Source organism: Lepisosteus platostomus, chromosome 9 (genome assembly GCF_059453375.1).
Source record: "Lepisosteus platostomus isolate fLepPlt1 chromosome 9, fLepPlt1.hap1, whole genome shotgun sequence".
Taxonomy (NCBI): Eukaryota; Metazoa; Chordata; class Actinopteri; order Semionotiformes; family Lepisosteidae; genus Lepisosteus; species Lepisosteus platostomus.
Genome location: NC_142619.1, coordinates 7255424 through 7276299, shown reverse-complemented (window position 1 = coordinate 7276299; position 20876 = coordinate 7255424). Strand labels below are relative to the sequence as shown.

Below are 20876 nucleotides of genomic sequence, written 5' to 3'. Positions count from 1 at the left end.
AATCCTCGATTTTACAGGACAATCTGAATGAAAATCTAAAGGTTTGGGTGTATACAATGGTATATGCCTGAAGTTTTTAAACAGTTTTAGGGTATATGTACTCATTAGCACAGGTCTGTACTTCTATAGTACATGTTTGTAAGAAAGGGGTTATGTTCTGAGAATTCTAATCTTCCTGTTTTCTATTTTTCCAGACCGGTATCAACAAACATTACATTCCTCTCCATCATTTTCAGTTAGCCATGTTTCTAATATTCCAATAAAGTCATAATTGCCTTCTTATGTGGCAACATCTATCTTGTTTAATTTGTTTCTGGTATTCTAAGTGTTTATGAGCACTTAATTACTTAATAATCATTTTTTATTTCTCTTTGGTTCTCGTTTGGTCTTTTTTCCCAATATAACTTCCTTTTAGATCATCTTTGCCATTCTTTTTTAAATGTTGCTGGATTGGTCTGTGGACTCTTGGGCCCAGATGACTAGTTCTCATCTTATTTTGATGTCTTCTGTCACATCCCCTCACATGTCCTTTGCCATAGAAAGGTCTGCAGTGGCCCTGAAAGCTGGCGTATTTTTCTGTCCACTTTGTCCTCATCTAAGTGTCGTGCTGACGGATTAACATTTGAAAATGTTTCATTTTGATTCATTAAAATTTGACTCGTTTATAAAAAAAAAATTCCCAGTAATGGTATTGGGCTGCTTTAGATAGTAATGTGGATTAAGAAAATATTAGATTTGCTCTGTCTGAGATTCTGCATCTCGGTTCATGTACTGCAAAAAGAGTAACAACCTGATGGTCAATATTCACTTTTCATACAATAACAGCACAGGGTATCTATTGTTACTGTATTAGATGCATCTGGGATGAATAGAAATATTAATCTGTTGGCCTGTGTGATATTTCTAGCAGGCAACAGCATGAAATGTACAAAAATGGATGGATGATTATACTATTCCAATTGCCTTCATATTGTAATTATTGATGTTTTGAGTAACTGATAATTATATAGTAAGATCTGTTTCTTTAATCGTTGATACTAGAATCACAATATTTTGGCAAACAATTTTTATTGATATCAATAAAGTCACCATTTATCGCCCGTTTTATTTTTTTCAAAATAAGAAAAATACTTATAAGAAATTATAAGAAAAATAGCTTCTAATATAGTGTCACCGCTCTGTTAATAGACTGTAAGGCACATAATGGTCATTGTCAGTTCCTTTACGTATAAAACCACCGATTCGTAGAAAAAAAAAGATTATTTCCGCTGATAGCGCATGAGTGATGATCGGGAATTAAATGACTGCTGATTACTAACGCTATAAATATCATTAAATGGCTGTAACGCTAACACTGTATGTCTCATTCAATAATATGATCATAAACCAATCTGCAGGGTCAGCTCGGGATTAAAACATGCATTTAAATTTATAAAGGGAAAAAAAGCGTGCCTAAAGAGATTAAACTTAATACTACGTGGAGCCATCCCAGCATTTTAATTTGAGGGTTTAATATGGGGCTGGTGATAGGACAAAACTGCATTCACTGTAGACCAGCTTCCTTCCCGCTGTCCCGCAGTCCTGCCTCACACCTGTTGCAGTGCGCCGTTTCGCCTCGCCTTTGATTGGCTCGTCCGCAGCGCCTTGCTCGCAATAAACTAGCGCGCAGCAGGGACAGGGAGAAAGCGCGGGGATTTTCCATTTAATTGAAAAGATACCCGTCCTGTGTGAGGTATGGAAAACAGGTAAGGCTCGTATTTTACTTTTTAAAGCAAGGATCTCGCTTATTTTCTTGCGCTGCTTCGTACCAAAAGCGGATAGGGGAGGATGCGTCTTAACATTACTCAAGATATTTATTAATTGGAGAATTGCAAGGCAAATGCAAATGAGTGTAATCATTTTTCGCATCGGCTGATTTGACCTTTTCCTATTATTTGACTATTTGACTACAAACAATACATAGGACTGTATTTTCGTTGCTCTACAAGGACAATACAAGGTGACGTGGGGAAGCTGCATAACATTAGTTTTAATTTGAGAATTGCGAAACTAGTCCAACATTCGTATGGATATATATCCATGGATATGTATCCAGTGTACTCAGAAATTAGCGGGAGACAGCTGACATACCACGACCTTCATGCTTTAGAGTGGGCAACCAGCTGTTCCATTCATAGATATAATTTGGAGGGAAGGAAAGTCGATTTCATATTTAAACATAGATCCAAAATATATTTTAAATAGCCCCTACAATAGCACTGACACCAATTAATCTACCAGGACATTGTTAAATGGACATATTCATTAACAATTTAAAGCTGCGTGCATTTCAGTAGTTATGGACTAGCAAGAGAACTATGAGTCTTTAAAACAACTCTAGCGGTAAATTAGCCACCGTTTCAAAACAAACGTCTTTTTATTTCAGTTTGTATGACAAAAATTCAATTTGCTCTGTTTCTGTAGTTGCAATTCTTGTGTTAGAAATGTTACAACCGCGCGTGTGGATTATATTAAACCAAAAAGTAGTCTCTACCTACCTGCAGAGATTTGTGTAAAATCTTTTCTTCATCAGATGTCCAGTATTCTTTCTGAATAATATTTGGCAAGATGTCAAATTGATGCATTGATTTGGCATATCCCTATTTGCATGGCTATAACAGGAGATGAATCTATCCCTGATTTGTGACTTGGGTCAAAATTAAATTTATATGTATGGTACATACTGTAGATAGAAATATAACTTACACTTCACTCTCTTTCATAACTTCGTACACTGATATACACAGAAAACAACTAAACACATGGACCACACAAACATATTCATCCTATATGCATTCAGAGGCAATGCGATCAACTCGGATAAAAGTCACTGGATAGGGTGAGATATTCTATGTGATAACATAAGAGTCAAATTAAGTCCCTTAAATCCTTCAGATTTGTTAGACGTTTACATTTGATCAAACGTTTATTTTAACGGAGCTCAAGAGATTTCTGTAAAATATGACTTTGGTTTCCCAACAACTTGTTTGACGCAGTTGTCAGTAGTTTCTTCTCTGCTCAAGGAGCGTCATCTGTTTCAATGCTGACGCAAAAACCACGGAAACCGCACTAAGCAATAAGAGACTGCACTGTTTCTGGTATGTAACAATAGGCATTTGTCCACAACACGGACTTCTATTTCTTCGCATTTCAGAGGAATAACTGGATAAACTAAAACACACCGCAAACAAGTGTTAGTGTGACAAATAACTAATTGATTGTCATATTTCAGTTATTGTGTTAAAATGGTAAGTACTTTTTTTTAGATCAGTAAACATTTGCATGTTCCGTATTTCAGTGTAAATCATTTTTTTGTTGTTGTTTTCCACAAGCTAACTGGACATCGGAACTAATGGGTTTTAATGGATATTGTAATTACAAGATTGGTTCTTATTTTAGAGTTGGGAATATAGTACAGACATTCAATTGACATAGCAGTGTATTTACTCATTAAATTTTTGAAATATAATGGAAATACTGTATGTATACCCTCTGTTTTTTTTTTCTCTTTATTCCTAAAGTCTTTTAAAACGTACCAATAATTGATCCTAATTGGCAGTTGTCATCAAACGGATTGAGCCTGCAGGAACCTTCTGCTACTGTGAAAGTTATAAGCAAATACTGTTCGTGGCCACAACTGGGATCAATACAAGATGTATTGTATCTGTGATGCTGTTTTGAAGGCTCTTTCCCATTTCTAAATCGCGGGAATGCAGGTCATTCAATTCCAGCTCATTCCTCGAGTGTTCAAAGGATTCAAGTGTGGCGGGAAGAGGCTTCAGTGCATGTTTGAGCTGTCACATTCTCCTGTCGCAAAAAAAAAAGCCGTTTTCATACGCGAGCAGCAGATGAGATTCCAGGACTGTAGTATATCGATACTCCGTACAGTCAGGTTGCTATCAACCGCTACAAGTAACGTTCTGTAGGAACTACTCACTCCAGAACCCTATGCCCAATCAACATTGATTGCTCTTGCTAACGAGGCGGTCAGCCATGAACAATCACGATTGTTCTCTGAATGGGACTGTAATGATTAATCAATTACTCTAAATGACGCCAAAACATTTAATCAATACCTCCAAATCCAAATGTATCGACTTAATTCCATTTTTTTGAAACTATATTCAATATGAAATAAGGAACAACTCGTTTTTTTTTTTAGTAACGCAGCCTAAACTCTAATAGCAATTGTAATACTTAGATGTCGCTACTTGCATTTCGTTTTTCATGAAATCCGTCCAATAGATGTCTCGGCGAAGAAAATAAATTATGTAACAGCTTTAAATAAACTTGCAAAAATTACGACTCAAGAGTTTAAATAGCGGAATATTCCCGCCAGGGGGCTCCAGAGTAGATAACATTCAGACTTCATAACGTCTAACCTAAAATTGTGTGTTCCAAGTGCAGTTTATTCTAGTATATCGGTAAAAACAGAACATATCGCGTTACGGTGAATGCATGAAGTGATGTGTTCTCATTTTTAGTCTTTAGGAGACAGGGTTTGATCTCTAGTTTTCTTAAAATGTCAAGTGTTAGGCATAAACTTTGGCAAAGACCACCTCGATTTACAGTACGTGCTGAAGTTTGCATGGCCCGTTGTCTCCTGTGAAAAGATACATGTTACAATTTCCTTTTAATGACTGTAGACCTCTGTTTCTTTAGAGTCTAACTGAGTAGCTTGAGTGCGCTGTTCAATCTGAAATATGTAAGAGGCAAAGATTATATTCATGTCAATGAGGAGAGGCAAACCAGTAAGGTATTCTCTGCAATAGAATGCACATTTTTGAAAAGTGTCTTTATTTTAAAGACTTAAAAGAATGTCTGCCTTGCTCCTCTATGAGTTGCTGTGCCAGGAGCTCTTCAAATTAGGAAACAAATTGCACTTGGTATCAAAAGAAGAAAAGTAAGCCATTTCTGTAGAACACAGTGACACAACACGTCTTCTAAAAACCTTTTTTCAGCTATTTATACTGTTTTTGTCTCTGCTTGAACTCTAAGTTAACCGAATTGACCCACCTTGGTGTTTGTCATTCCAAGTTTTTTTTTCATGAAGTTATTTATTTATTATCTCCAGTCATTTAATATTATTTTAAATGCCTGTGGTATACCCAGGAGTCTTTACAATTCTGTCCCACTGTAGTGGCTATACTCTGATAACCTTAAAAGTACTGTAAATGGGGGGAAAAAAGCTCTTATGTTTCTCTTACCTTGGAAAAAACTAAAGGTAAACAGTAGCTAGTAAATTCTGCAAACCTGAAGGAAAATGAAGACCAGGAGCAGACAATGTACTAAAATCTATCTTAATCCAAACAGGTTAGATTGCTTCATATTTGAATTTGAAGAAACAAGATATTTCTCTAGGATTTCTATTCCTTAATCAGGAATTAATACATTTAGAAGCAAAACAAGTTTCAGATGTCAGTTCAATAGAATGTGACAGCATTTATAGCTTAATTTAAAATAATGTAATGTAAATTGGATCCTGATGACAATTGAAATTGAAAAAATATCTTTTTGAGAAAATGCATATGTGCACTGCAAAGAAATCCAAAAAGACGAGGTCAATGATTACCCTCAATTGTAAAATAATTACTAATAGTGGCTGTGCGTGTACAGTACATAGCTAGTACATGGATGTGTGGATAAAGTGGTATTTTACTATGTAGGCACCCCTTGAGATTCAAACAGGCCATTTTGGTGACACAATGAAGGAAGTTTGACTGCTGACAGGAACAGCACCAACAGGAAGTTCATGAGAACTGGCTGACCTTGATAAGGAGTAGACTGGCTGGACCGTATGATGTTGAGAGAAATCAGTTGTCAGAAAACAAGGGGGGGATCAGTCACTAGCTTAGTTCATTCCAAAAATATTTCTAACATTCACATGACCTAGCTTTTACAGTGTGACATATGTGCAAGAACAAGGCCTAAACATGGTGCACTAGACATGTACACGTAAGTAAATAGCACCACCAGGCAATTTGAATCTAAGTAGATTAACAGCGATCTGTCATGCTAATGGATATCCTTCTGTTAGAATTCTCATTCTGGCCATCCATCGTCTAAACACTTCTTCCAATTCAGGGTTGCAGGAGAACTGGAACACTGGCAGCACTGGGGCTCTGGGTTCAATTCCAGACCTGGGGTGCTCTACCTGCATGGAGTTTGTATGTTCTCTCGTTGCTTGCATAGATATTTCTCCAGGTTCTCCCGTTTCCTCCCAGTGTCCAAAAATATACTGGTAGGTTAATTGGCTTCTAGGAAAACTGGCCCTGGTGTCAATGTCACTGTGTGTCTGCCCTCTGATGTACTGGTGTCCCATTCAGGGTGTACCCTACCTTGTGCCCATTGCTTGCCTGGATAGACTCCAGCTCCCTAGTGACCCTAAATTGGTAGAAGCAGTTAGAAAATGGATGGATGGATTTTCCTAGGCCAACATATACAGGATGTTACATAGGGTCTGTTAGAGTGGCTCAAAACAATTAAAAAACCCAACTTCATTAAAGTGAAGTAGGCAAAAGATTCTATGCGTACGATTTTCCCAGATGCAACACATATTTCAAAATGTATAATTTCTGGAAGGAAATAATTTGAAGAGATAGGTATGAACATTAATGTCTAAACAAAACCCCTCAGTACAAGGCACAGGTATTTTCTTATGCAGTTAATTAAATTATTAGTCCCAATGTAACTGTATCTCAGTCTGGGTAGGGGGTGGTGACCCAGAGGACACTTGGCCTCATAGAAACTAAGTCTGATACAGCCACCAAAGAGTGCAAGAAATGGAAGTTTGTTTGAGAACAACAAACAATGTGACCTTCTTGTGATATGAGTTTATCATCCTTTTCATCCAGGGTCCAAAGGGCATGTTTTAGGTTTTCCCAGCACCTTTTGTCAAATCAAAAATGGGTTTAGGACAATGACTTTAACACACTGGAAAAAGCTTCAAAACAAGAGAACAAATGAACACTGCAGACATCATCATTGCCTATATCAGAAGAAAAGATACATTACATGTATGTTACTATATTCTAAGCTGGTTTCAAGTTGGCTCATATGGAATCGCAGTGTCATTAATTAATGAATTGTGCACTTTGGTATCGGTTATCTGTCTGCACTAAGCTGTACAGTAGGAAAGTTATTCCTCTTTGACAAAATCTGCTTGTAGTTCTGTTAGAGGAGGGATCATCATCACTACAGTATGTAGTTTTTCAGCCCAACAATCTCGATCCTCTTCTTATGAGGCTTTCAATTTGGGTGACTGATTAGATGAAATTAAGATAACTGATGTAATGCTGCAGACTCAGTTCTATCTGCTACTCTCATTTCAGTCAAAGTCTGAATGATTTCTGTCCAGACCACCAAAAATCAGATCCAATTTTTTTTTCATTTTTGTTTGAACCTGCAAAGTAGGCAAGACACCACCTCTCATTTCCAGATTCAAAAGAACGCCTTTTGTTTAGAGATAAACGTCCCGCCTCTGTGGGTTTCAAAAACTGTAAGAAAGGCTGGCAGAAGCACACATAACCACTTAATGCATCAGAGAACAAGAAAGAAAACAAATATGCCTTTCAAAAGCTTGCACCTGTGGTGGAAAAAGTAAAAAAAAAAAAGTGAAAGATAAGGTGTGGAATTTTTCTCTGGCAGTGTCTGCTGGAGTAGTTTGGAGGGGGAAAAAAAGGAGAGAAAGAGAAAAAGTATATAATGAAAAGAAGTACTTGGCACGAAAACTGGACTTTTTAAGTCCTTTCAAGAAGGAAAACCTTCTGTGCTTTTAATTTGCTCCCAGAAGAGCCGGTTATTTATGTATTCAGTTACGCTTAGCTTGCTCCTTCCTGCTCTGTTCCTCTTTGAGCAGGACACTGGGTTTCCGTGGCAACCGTGGCTCCATTTGCACAGCCAGCTGCAGATTAGCTCTGTTGTGGGGGGTGGGGGTGGTGTTGATGATGGAAAGGGGAGGGAGGGGTGGGAAAAGTCCAGAGAAAGAAAAGAGAGAGAAGCGACGTCATAGCAAGGAAAGATAGCCACATAGTCAGAGTAGGGGAGAGAGAGAGAGAAAAAAAGAGAACTGAAAACTAGCTGAAGCCTGAGGCAGGAAACAAAGTGGGAAGAGTCTGCATTGTTGGAATCTGCCTTGGATTTGTTCAGAAGTTGAGGTCTGTGCTTCTGTGAGGGATGAACTGGAAGATCTTCAAGTCAGTGGCAGGAGAGTGAAGAAGAAAAATAAGTTTTTCTTTTTTTTGTGGGGGGGGGGGGGGGGGGGAGAGAGAAAAAACTGCTTGAAAAGGAAATCATGCGAGCAGATGCTGCCTTATCCAGTGTCAGGTTTCAGAAAATGAGAGCCTACTGCAACTGTGCTGCTGCAGGGTCCATTGAGCTGAGAAAGGTAGGGGAACTGGGGTGGAGGAGAAACTCCCTCCTTTGCTTTGTTTCTGTGTACTTATTTTTTCCTTCGAAAGTCACCTCTTCAATCTCTAGACCTAAGTGTGTTTGCATAAGGCTCAAGTGGGCTCCTTCTGGTCTGTCATTTGGTGGCTAAATGCGGTGTGTTTATGACACCTATTGGAATGTTTAGAACCCAAAAAACTCTCATAAGCCAACATAACCAATGAATGTCAGTTGCTCTCATAACTTTTCCTTTACGTCAAAACATGCTTTCTTAAACTGTCTCCGTTTTGTGTGTTGTATATGCACTGTGCAGACATTCAGTTTTCCTAGCAAGCTTGATACATTTTAAAGCCATCTGTTTTAATTAGACAATTGGTTATTTAAAACCCACGAGCTTGTAAACGTTTCTTGAGTAGTTTTTTTTTTTAAGCGACCAGCTATTTCCCCCGGCTATGCCAAGGTGAGAGTTTATACTTGACGAGATGGAGAATCCTGATGAATTTCGGCTCAGTATTAATCTGCTTTCATTCAAGGTACAAGATTGCCAAACAATGATAAAAGTGGGAACAAATCAATTTTTTCACTGAAAAAGTTTAGAATGAACCAATGCAGTGTATAATCCCAATTCCACCTTTACTTATTTTAAGGTGTACAGTTGGTAGTGTACTGTAGGTTGCGTTGATGTAGCCTATCCAGCAGTATTGTTCCTGACACTTCTCCCTGATTTGGGATGCCAAATCCAGATCTCAAGCAGGAATGGAGGACTTGGATCAGGGATATTTTTGTGTCAACCTTTTCTCTCGTTGTCTGATGAAATAATTTGATGTTCCCTGGACCAGAACAGACTTTGAGAGGATGATATGTGGTATGGGTTGGGAAAATCTCTGTCTCGTCTTACCTGGTTCTGTGCAAGGGGTCACTGTGACCCGAAAAAGCTCATTTATTCACACTTGCTTTTGTTTCTAACCTTAATTTGTTTGGAACAATAAAACTGGTGTGACAGTGCTTCCATATGGGTTTCCCACCAATATCAAAAACCTAGAATAGCACATAAATCAAAACGCACTTTAGTGTGGCAGTAAACGTTTTACAATAGGAAGCAAACTAAGCATTGAAGATAATGAAGCACAACAGAAGTTCTACCAGCATGCTAAGTAAGAGGTTGAAATAGTCAACTTTTTCTATTTGGTTTTTATAACCGTTAAAAAGAAGTGCCATTCATTTTTTGTCAGAAAAAAGGCCCACGTCATCTGTTAAGCCTATCAGCTTCCAGTAATATAAACGTAATTTCCTGTCTTATTCCTTCTTAATTATTGTTAAGTTCCTTGGCTTCTGTTTTTTTTAAAAAACTTTTTCTTTCATAGATATTACATTTCGATTCACTATAATGAAATGTACTATATAAGTGAAACATGTTATTATTATTAATCATGAACATCACCTAGCAGGAATTGATTAATTCCTGTAACGCTTACAAATCACTTTAGGTTGTGCTTTAAACTGAGTGAAGTAAACATCGAAAAACCTCTTTAAATGATGCACCAATGTTGTTAACAGTCAAATCAAGCAATTAGGAATGGAAGGCTTACTCAGGGAACAAAAAAAAGATTTGTACTATATTTGATAAAAGATTTAATAAAAAAATTAAATTCTGCAGTCTGTACAAGTGTTGTTTTACATTGGTCTAAGCTAAGAAGTGCTCAAGTTGTGAAAATACAGACCCTAATGAAACATGGTTTTGTAGAAAATAAGTTTGTCTTAAGGATATGATTTGCATTAAATAATACTTCATGAAAAGATTGTCTATATAATTGTTTAAGGTACATTTGACATTGTGTGTTTTGAGCTCATACTTGGTAATATAGATTACAAAAAATCTATTCCGGTTACAAAAATTTCAGGTTACACTAACTTGTTAATTATATCGAACAGGTACTGTAGCTGCTTCAGCATGCGGAGGCTGCAAAGGAAGTATTAAAGGTTTATTCTGTGCTGAAAAGAGAAGAAAAGAAACGCAATGTTTTGGCAGTGGAGCCTTTTTCAGGTTCTTCACACACTCGAAGAAGGCTCCACAGCCGAAATGTTGTGTTTCTTTTCGTCTCTTTTCAGCATGGAATAAACCTTTACTTCTTCCTTTGTTAGTTATACTGTATGTTTAAGTGGCCTTAGTTTGGCCAAAAGACATGAGTCGACTAAAACTGATTTTAAAATGCATGTTTCTTTAGTCAAATCTTGACGCAATTTCTTAAAAACAGGCCACTTTTTCCTTTCCTTAATTTAACGGATTTCATCTTTAAAAATGATGCCAAAATAGGTGCTTTTGTTGTTGTAACGACAAGCAGAGACCATCTCCAATTGCAGCTTTGGTTATTCCTGTAATTGGTGAGACACTATGGAAAGATTGTGAAAGGGCAAATTGAATTAACTGATGATAGGAGGGGAAGGAAGACAAAGACTAAACTGTGTGAATCCTCTTCCATCAAGTGGCCTGTGTTTACCAACTGCTTCTTGGGGGGGGGGGGGAATTCTTTAAGAAAGTGAATTGCCTTTAAAAAATACATCTAATCCTTTCTCGGTCTTGAGAAACCAAGTCCCTGGTAGCAATATAATATTTTCTCTGGTTTAATTCAGATCTTCCAGCTCAGTTTTTTTTTAAGGCAATTTCAGTCTCTGAGATTTCGGTACAGTGGAAGATGTAACTTGGTCTCCTGCTGATTTAAATTAAGGGAACCTTGCCTCTCTGTCGGAGCCATCCCGCAGGAATTCCAATGTCTTGTTATGGAAAAAAAGAAAAGGGGGGGGAAAAATGTTTCTTTGGTTGTGAGACAAGCTCGGTGCAGCAGCCTGAGCTAAATCATGAGAAGAGTCATTTTTTGCTCCTTAATGGTCTTTATCTGTCTGGAACAGAACACAGTTCATGAGTCAGCTGAACCCTTCTTCCATTCCCTCTGCCATAACTGTACTTGTCACCCGCTCTGTTCTAACCACGTCTGTTCACAGTACACATATTTGTAACCATTTTACCACACCACTGAGGGAGTGTGGTTTGGCTGGAATTAGCTCATGTCAGTCAAGGCTCATCAGACTGGCCTTTACAGAATATTTACAGATGCTAAGTCCCTCGAGTCATGGCCACTGAGACAAAAACCCTGTCATTTTGGCTGCCTGTTGACTGTATTTGTGTGTAACCGACACATATGTTGAGTGTTATCATTGATTAACTGGCTTCATTAACGGGCTGTATTGTTTACATACTCATCAGAGAGGTTGGCTACACAGAGACGGTATGTTTGAAGGCTTTTGTTCAAGCTGCGAATCAACAGGCCCCCACAAAAAGAAAGAGGTGCGATTACTGTGAGAGATCAATGCAGGTTTGAAGAAAGGAACAAAGTTTTTAAAGCCCGAGTGAGAACCGTGTTTCAAAGAGCTGCTTGTAACAAAAACCAGCAAAATGGCGGAAATAACCTTTCCTCATTTGTAGCTTTTCATGTTATTGAAATCTGAAATGTAATTTGAACCTGTACTAATCTGTTTCTGCTTTCATGTTATCAAACAAATCGGCAATAGCAAGGAAACATGATGATATCCTTTGAGGTCTAGCTAGAAACCAGGATTTGTTTAGATTGTGTTAGGTTTATCTCCTGAATTGGCTAGGACTTTTGTGGCCATTTTCAGTTCACTGGAAAGCCAGAAGTGAACCTGTCCCCCTCTCTTCTAGCATACCACATGTAGTACACCCAACCTAATACAATCATTTATTTTCTAAGTCGACACCTTTATCTAAGGTGGCTTCCAACATGCAAAAATACAAAAAAACAACTCCTTCCAATAGGGTAAAAAAATCACCAACAATACAATTGGTAAGAAATGCAGAACAGAGAGGCAGGCACATGTTTGAATCACCGAGCAGAGTAAAAACGATGATCATCCAGGCAGTAATCGTATACAATAGAGGTGTGCAGTATTGCTCGGAGGTAAAAAGTTCACGAAATTCCGCGAGAGATCACAGGTGAGGTCTAAACATTTCTCAATAATGCACATGGGAATCGAAGACTGTTGTTTACTGTAAAGTAAGAGAAACCCATCATTACCTCTCATGTCTAGTTTTTTTTTTTACCCTAGATACCTCTGGGTGTAACCATGTGTCTTCTTGCTAACATTTCAAATTTGCCTTTGGTTCAAAGGCTTAGGAATATGTTCGAGTGGGCAGCTGCATTAGCGTGCAGTCTGCAAAGAAAGAGCAGAGGTGAACCCCTCACTGGAAGGTAAGAAGGAAGAAAAAACAATGTTTTGTGAAGCTTTCTACAGGCGTAAAGTAAGGAAAAATGCTGCCAAAGAATTCTGAAAATGGAAGATTTGGGCTAGCCATACTTCACTGCAAGAAATGCCGTAGGATGCAAGGCATCGAAGGGTTAAGCGAGTGTTGATTCACATTTGCGCACTGGCCTTACAACTGGCATCAAGACCGGGCTCTGCAGGAGGCCTTCAAGGAGTGCCTGTTGCCAGGGGAGACCAGTTTGTCAAGGAGGCCCAGATGTTTCTATGGTGAGGCTGGTTGAATGGTCCCATGGCGGGCCTGAGAGTTTCGGCTCCCAGGAATTCCTGGAGTCCCCGTGCATTGTTTGCGTCAGGAGATGGCCAGATGCAGTTATTGTCAGCTCTCTGTCCTTAGCTGTCCTCCCCCACCTCCTCTCCTCGACCTTTCTCGGAGGGCTCTTCCTTGCAAGCTGTTACTGTGAGCGGGGCTGGACCTAGGAGGAGAAGGCAAAATTAGTTCCCAGTCATCCTGTATGTTAGTCGCTTGAGTACCGGTAGAAGACTCTTTAAGAAAGCCTTTTTGCCTCCAAAATACCTTTTGGCATCAATTGTTTCATTTTAAAAAAAGACAAATTATTATTTTAAGAAAAACTGTTAAACAACTCAAAATATATAGTGCCACACAGAAGGATTTGGCAGAGTGGCTACCCCATGTCACAGGGTATGTTAATAAACACATGGTGTAAGGTTGTGGTGCAAGACCAGATAAAAATGGAACTTTTTGGTCTATGTGGAAAATGTCTGGCACAGAAACCCAACACAAAGCATCAACCAGTCAACTCCTTCCCTGATGTCAAGCATTCTGGTGTCAGCATTATGTTATAGGACTGCTTCTCATCTGCAGGGACTGGGAAGGTTGTGAGGTCTGAGGGCTAAATGGGCAGAAAAAAGTACAGGCAAATGTTAAAAGAAAACCAGCTTCAGTTGGTGCTAAAGACCTAAAACGTGGATGAAAACTCACCTTTCAGCAGGCTAGTGACCCAAAAGTTACTCTGGGCCAAAGGGTCCTTGAGCTGTATGTTAACAATCCCCAACCAACAAGCTGCAGTATATATCTTGCAGCTATATCACCCTGCAACTCATAACTGGCAAACCGCTGAAGCTCAGTAGGTGTGAGCCTGGCCAGTACCTGGATGGGAGACCTCCTGGGAAAGCTAAGGCTGCTGCTGGATGAGGTGATGGAAGTGGTGCTGTCCTTCGGATGAGATGTAAAACTGAAGTCCTCTGTGGTCATTAAAAATCCCAGGGATTTTCTGGAAATAAGAGGGGTGTCAACCCTGTGTCCTGACTAAATTTAATTAAACTTAAATGGTGTATATGGTTGAGACCTGTCCATAAAGATTCACTCCTGTAATTACTGTCAAAGGTGCTTCCACAAAGTATTAACTCAGGAGGTTTGTGCACTCAAGATTTATTTAGTTTTTAATCTTTGTGTTTTTGTTTGCTAACCTCTCACATCTTAAACCAGTTTAGTTTGAGCATCCAATTTTTGATTAAAAGTATTCACTTTAGCAAAGTATGTGCAGCATTTGAATTCCAACAAAATGAGACCTTATTGGAAGGCGGTGAATAAGTTTGCAAGGTGTTGTATGTAAGCATTTTATTTTTTGGAAGGCTTTACAAGTGTGTGGCAAAATGTATTATAACTGATAATTATTAAGTTATGTGTGTGCTTCAGCTTGGAAGGAATTTTTTAGTTTGGGGAAAAAAAGATGAAGAGAGTGGGATGTCTTATCCCTGTGGCTCCAGTTTTCCTAGCTTTGGCTACCTTTTAAAACGGAAAATGTTTTGAGTTATTAATGGTGCCTCATGAGCGTATAGTATTTGTGATCTTTGCAGTGGTGGTTTGATGGCATGTTTTTTAAAGTCCTGTAAATGTGAACCACACTAGAGACACAAATAGATCATAAAATGTTGGATTGTTTTAGCAGATCTGAAAGTCTAGAACAAATTGTATTCGGTGAATATACTCGTATACAGTATGCCCCCTTTTTAATGAAATAGGTACTCTTGGTTGCAAGTGGGAAGTTATTGACTTATATGGTTACATAAAGATTTAATAAAGGTTTAAATACACAACAAATAGCCTAAAGAGTTTGAGAACGAAGAGGAAAATGGGACAGTGTTTCTCATAAAATCCACTTTATGTTGTCATTGTAACGACTAAAAAAGAAGAGTCACAGCATTTCACACTGTAATGAAAAGGCTGATCTGAAAAACAAACTCTGGAGCTGATCACTACATTTGTTCCTGTGTAACGTTCTTCTTGCAGTGAATTAATCCATAGGGCTATCTCCTCCTTTACTCACAAATGGTTTATCGTTAAGTTTTTTTTTTCCCAGAAAAAAAAAAAACCTCCCATCTGTAGCTCACGTCAAATAAAGTACACTGGATTATTGTGTCCAGAAGATCGCTTTCCCAAGCTTTTGCCTTGTACAACCCTATTGGGAATAGCAGGGAATTAGAAAAATCTGTTCTCCACATAAATGCAAATTGGGGGCTTAGAACAGTGATGGGAAGTACAATACAGATCCCCGGAATAACAGATACCACAGGGAAGAGCAGCACTAAACATTCATTACAATGAGGAACTGACAAGCTTCACAGAAAATTGAATTGTCCTACTTTTAACAATTCAACTTCAGGTGAGAAAAATGATAAGAACCTAGTTTACACAATTCAGTTGTTTTATCACTGAAACATTTTTTTATACACACAATGACTTCTTATGCAATATACTGTACTTGAGGGCTTAGTCCGTGGACTAAGTTAACATGAAGTAAAAATGTTCTAAAACTGGCCTACAGAAACTAAGTGCATTAAAATATGTGTACTTTTGTAAACCCATACTTTAAAGGCTTGAAATTGGTGGTATTAAGAACTTTGGGATAAAACTCCTGTTTCTAGGGTTTTGTTTCCAAACTCTTTTGGAAGTGACTCTTAAAAACCTTTTGATTGGGCATGGCATTGTTTTGATCTCCAGAGTATTATTTAATAATACATTTTCTTAGAAACCAGTTGTTGTTTTTTTCCCCCATTCATTCAAACACACACAAACCTGCTTCTGTCCCTCTGTCATAGCAGAATATTCACAGAGATGTATATGTTGCATCTGGTACTTTAAGTAGCTCTCATGTGCTGTCTTACTACTGCTATTGAAGAAATCTAATCTTGGCAGAATAACAGTTTGGAACCAATATCTTGGAACAGAGAAACAGCTAAGGGAGCTGTTATACTGGTTAAAAACTGAAACAAATGAAGGAATGTGCAGATCTCTGACTACAGCAAATTGTCTTTTAACCTGTTAGGGGCTCCATTTTAGGAATGAAATATCACATACTGTACATAACAAATGGTAAAGAAGATATGGTCTTTAAAAATTTTATTTGCTCCATGGAAAATAGGTGTCAGGTACTTTTTTACAATAAAGTCAAGAAACAAAGCCGGAGAAGGAGGAGAGATTTTATTTACAGTTTTAATTAGCAAAAATAATAACCACAGCTTGTTTCCTGAACTTATAAGTTACAAAATTTGGCCTTTGATGTTTGATCTTGAACTCAAATCCAAAGAATTTCAGCACTGTTTTAGGACTGGATTGACAGCAGCAGTTTTGGATGTTTACCTCTAGAATTGTTCTACACTTCTACTAGTTTCTGTTAACACTCCAGAAATCTGTTTACATCTACTGTCCTGTACAAACATTAGTAAGGTCCCTCCCAATGAAGCATCACACATTACATGAAAGTGTATTGCATCTGTCGTGAGAATACCATAATCCAGTGGGTTTGTAGAATTGCTTATTATTGTTTGGCTTGTGTGTAAAAGGCAAAAATCACTGTAGTTCCTGGATGAATGGGATGAGTACTCCTGATAGCGAAATTAAATTTGGTCTGTTGAAAACCATAATCTCCTGTCTTACTAGGATTAGGAATGTCACAATGACATATCTGGGTGCTACTTCATCATTTGAGAACGTTTCTCAAATCATCTTGACTATAATATTTTGTTCAAACTAAAGTTATTCTCATAAAATGTATTCTTGGTCTTGTTTTTGTCTCTCTTCATTGTGTCCTTCAGCTTATTCTGAATTTCAGTACGTTATGTCCATTACATAAGAAATTATCTTTTAAATGTACACTTAAAATTAATGGGGACATTTTAATTTATGAAAAGGAAAAATAGTTTCTCAAGATAAGATAGAGGACAGTGGCTCAGTGGTTATCACTGCTGCCAGATGCCCTATGGTTCAATTAAGGACCTGGGGTGCTCTCTGTGTGCAGTTTTTGTGTTCTCCCCATGTTCATGTAGCTTTCAAATGGGTGAACTGGTTTCCCCCCACATCCAAAGACATACTTAGTGACATTATCAAAGACTTTGGCAAAATGGGGGAAATAATATAGGTTGTGGCTTTTAGGAAAATTGTCCCTGGTGTGAGTGTGTGCACAGCATCCTCACTAAGTTTTTCTGTAGCAAACAAAGGTTAAAAGATCCAACGTATACAGTTATACATAGTTATACCTTATACCTTCTTAATAGAATTGAGTATTTTTTTACAAACCGCACTGATCAACAAATGCAGTTTGTTCAAATCCACAAACATAGGAAAATCTTGTCTTTGAATGACATATTGAATGTCTCAGGCACTGTACCTGTGCTTTACGCAAATCTAGTTTGATTAGAAGAATAATGGTTTGGGAGAATTTTATCTTAGTGTGCCAGTGAAAATTAATTCATGGGTTAGCATTTTGTCCAGGGACTGCAGCCTAGTGTACAGCTCTGCAAAGACAATATATGGAACTGTATGCATACAGAAAAAGGAAACTAGGACAAGCACTACACCTAAAAACAACAGTCCTAAAAAATGAGAAATGGACAAATTGTTCTTAACCTCTGAAGCTTCTTTTTAAACCCAAAAGCAAATTTTATTTCTGCTCCTGGCTTCTGATCCAAACTGGTTTTCACAATGCTGGGAGATTGATCTTCTCTAATATGAGCGTTCAGTGTTTTTTCCCTGGTTTTTCACATGCATGAAATGGACTAAAGGAATGTCAGTGGTCTCTCTTTGATCTGGATTCACATTCTTTCCTGGCTCAAACACCAAAGGTGTCTATTCCTATACTATTGATCCCTAGAGTACTGTACTCAACTCCAGGGAATAAGGGAGCACTGGCTTTCTGATTTGTTTGTAGCGAGATCCGAAATGCATTTTCAGCAAGGTGAAACTGGAAAATAGTTTGCAATTTGGTCTCATGTGGCACCAAGCTTATATGCAGCCTGTAGACCCAGGAATTCAGCAGCATGTGGAATTAGTTTATTGGAACAAAATGTAAGTCTTAGATAAACCCTTAAAGAACTCAACCTATGAAAAGCAAGCTTGAACAAATCCAATAAAAGGTGAGACGGTACAACTGTTTTGGGAATTGATTAAAGTCATTCTGATCATTTTCTGGTTATTGTGACTTCAAATGTTATCTTTGACCAGTTTCCTGATAAAGAGTATAATTCTCTTTGAATCAAAGAAAATAATCAAAATCAGCCAATGCCAGCAGAGATTAAATATGATTGTCCTCAAATTCTGGAGTGATTCAACATGAAGCAGGAAAAATGGTAGTGATTTTATGCAGTATATGAGCTACCTGATGGTGAAGGGTGTTGCAGGATATTTTCACTCCGTATGGTTACCAAGTCCAAACCTAAAGCTTTATAGCCTACTGAGAATGCATTTTGCAGGCTGAAAAAAAGATGTGAGAAACACGTGCTTACACTTACATAACACTTTTCTGGACACTCCACTCAAAGCACTTTACAGGTAATGGGGACTCCCCTCCACCACCACCAGTGTGCAGCCCCACCTGGATGATAATAATAATAATAATAATAATAATAATAATTGCTTACACTTATATAGCGCTTTTCTGGACACTCCACTCAAAGCGCTTTACAGGTAATGGGGACTCCCCTCCACCACCACCAATGTGCAGCATCCACCTGGATGATGCGACGGCAGCCATAGTGCGCCAGAACGCTCACCACACATCAGATATCAGTGGGGAGGAGAACAGAGTAATGTAGCCAATTCATAGAGGGGGATTATTAGGAGGCCATGATTAGTAAGGGCCAATTGGAAATTTGGCCAGGACACCGGGGTTACACCCCTACTCTTTTCGAGAAGCGCCCTGGGATTTTTAATGACCACAGAGAGTCAGGACCTCGGTTTTACGTCTCATCCGAAGGACGGCGCCTGTTTGCAGTATAGTGTCCCCGTCACTATACTGGGGCATTAGGACCCACATGGACTGCAGGGTGAGCACCCCCTGCTGGCCCCACTAACACCTCTTCCAGCAGCAACCTTAGTTTTTCCCAGGAGGTCTCCCATCCAGGTACTGACCAGGCTCACACCTGCTTAGCTTCAGTGGGTTGCCAGTTGTGAGTTGCAGGGTGATATGGCTGCTGGCTGCTGGATGATGTAACAGCAGCCAAAGTTTCACCAGAACACTCACCACACGTCAGCTATTAGTGGGGAGGAGAGCAGAGTAATGAAGCCAGTTCGTAAATGGGGGTTATTAGGAGGCCATGACTGGTAAGGGCCAATGGGAAATTTGGCCAGGGAGCCAGGGTTACACCCCTACTCTTTTTGAGAAACACCCTTTTTATTTTAATGACCACAGAGAGTCAGGACCTTGGTTTTACGTCTCATTCAAAGGACGGTACCTTTTTTTAGTATAGTGTCCCTGTCACTATGCTGGGGCATTAAGACCCACACAGACTGTAGGTTGAGTGCCCTCTGCTGGCCCCACTAACACCTCTTCCAGCAGCAACCTTAGTTTTTCCCAGGAGGTCTCCTGTCCAGGTACTGATCAGGCTCACACCTGCTGAGCCTAAGTGGGTTGCCTGTTGTGAGTTGCAGGGTGATATTGTTGCTGGCTGAGTGGACAAGAACAGAGCACCTGAGGTTTGGTAACTCGGTAGGTTGTAGATTTAATTAAAGTGAATATGAATTTCATACTGTACTTATTCATATTAATCAAATGATCACAAATACAAGTTGCTAATCTGTAAAGGTGCACAGGGCTGTCTGGCAATCACAATACATTGTGTGGCATGCAACAAATCAAGTTCCAGGTAGTGTTATTTAACGTTGTCTTAACTATATCATGTTTTCTACTCTTGAATGCTGCAAAACGTTCACAACACTGCAAAAGCAAATTATAATGGAAACATATATTTGCCTTATATATATATGTGTGTGTGTGTGTGTAAAAACAGTTACTTCCAAAGGATATTCACAAAGGGCATTGCATAATCTAAAGTAAAATGGCCTAAGCATATTTTCTACAGTCATGATCCATAATACACAAAAAAATAACTTGTTTCTCTGGATACACCAACAGCAAATTTGAAGCCGATCTTTCACATGAATTTTCATCGTGATGTTGAGCAGGGTGGGGCAACACGGGGGTGCCGCCGTGAGACTGTATGAGGGCAATGTTAACAAACAAACTCCACACGTTGGCACCCCAGGTCAATTCAGGAAACTGCGGTGCTATCTGTGTGGTGTTTGTATGTTCTCCCAATGTGTTTGTGTAGGTTTCATCTGTGTGTTCCTCCCACTGTCTTAAGGATGTGCAGGTATGTGATATGTGATATTCATGTGCTTGTGCAGAAAAGAATTAGCGGAGAAAAAAATAGAGCTGCTGAAAAACACCCAAGCTAGGGTTCTACAAATGAGATCATAATGCTCTAGTAGTGCAGAAATTCCATCTTAATCAGAAGAAAGCACATTGCAGGAATGGTTTGATGGAATGTTTTTAACAGAGCTTAGGCACTGAAAAGAAGTTCACTGCTATATTAAGAACTTTGGACGGGCTGTGTGTTTGAGATATGTGTATGTTTCAGGCTTCTAAATGATTTAAACGAAGAAGACTACAGGCTTTATCTCTTAATTCCCCCATTAGCATTATTGTATACCTTAATCAAAGCTCCCAATGAAAGACTTGTATGTATACCCTGTGACATAGCTATCTCCAGTTCCTTCAAAATATTCATTTATATCATTCAGATACTAGTGAATGCCTTTTTATAAAGATTATATAGTTTTTAACAAGCAAAAAAGAGCATGTTATAAGAACGTT

At 38.6% G+C, this 20876-nt stretch overlaps 1 protein-coding gene across 4 annotated transcripts in view; it reads left to right on the top strand.

Annotated features, from left to right (window-relative positions):
- The first annotated feature begins 1654 nt into the window (after positions 1 to 1654).
- LOC148654486 (DENN domain-containing protein 2A) overlaps positions 1655 to 20876 on the top strand; it is a 72874-nt gene continuing 53652 nt past the window's right edge. Inside the window, exon 1 of one of the 4 annotated variants that reach the window (XM_088646730.1) lies at positions 1655 to 1745. In XM_088646730.1, coding sequence (XP_088502856.1) covers positions 1735 to 1745 — 11 coding nt within the window. In that variant the 5' untranslated portion in view covers positions 1655 to 1734. Of the gene's footprint in view, positions 1746 to 3150; positions 3288 to 8021; positions 8426 to 20876 lie in introns of those variants that run through there. The other 3 variants (XM_088646727.1, XM_088646729.1, XM_088646728.1) reach the window with 3 other exon arrangements.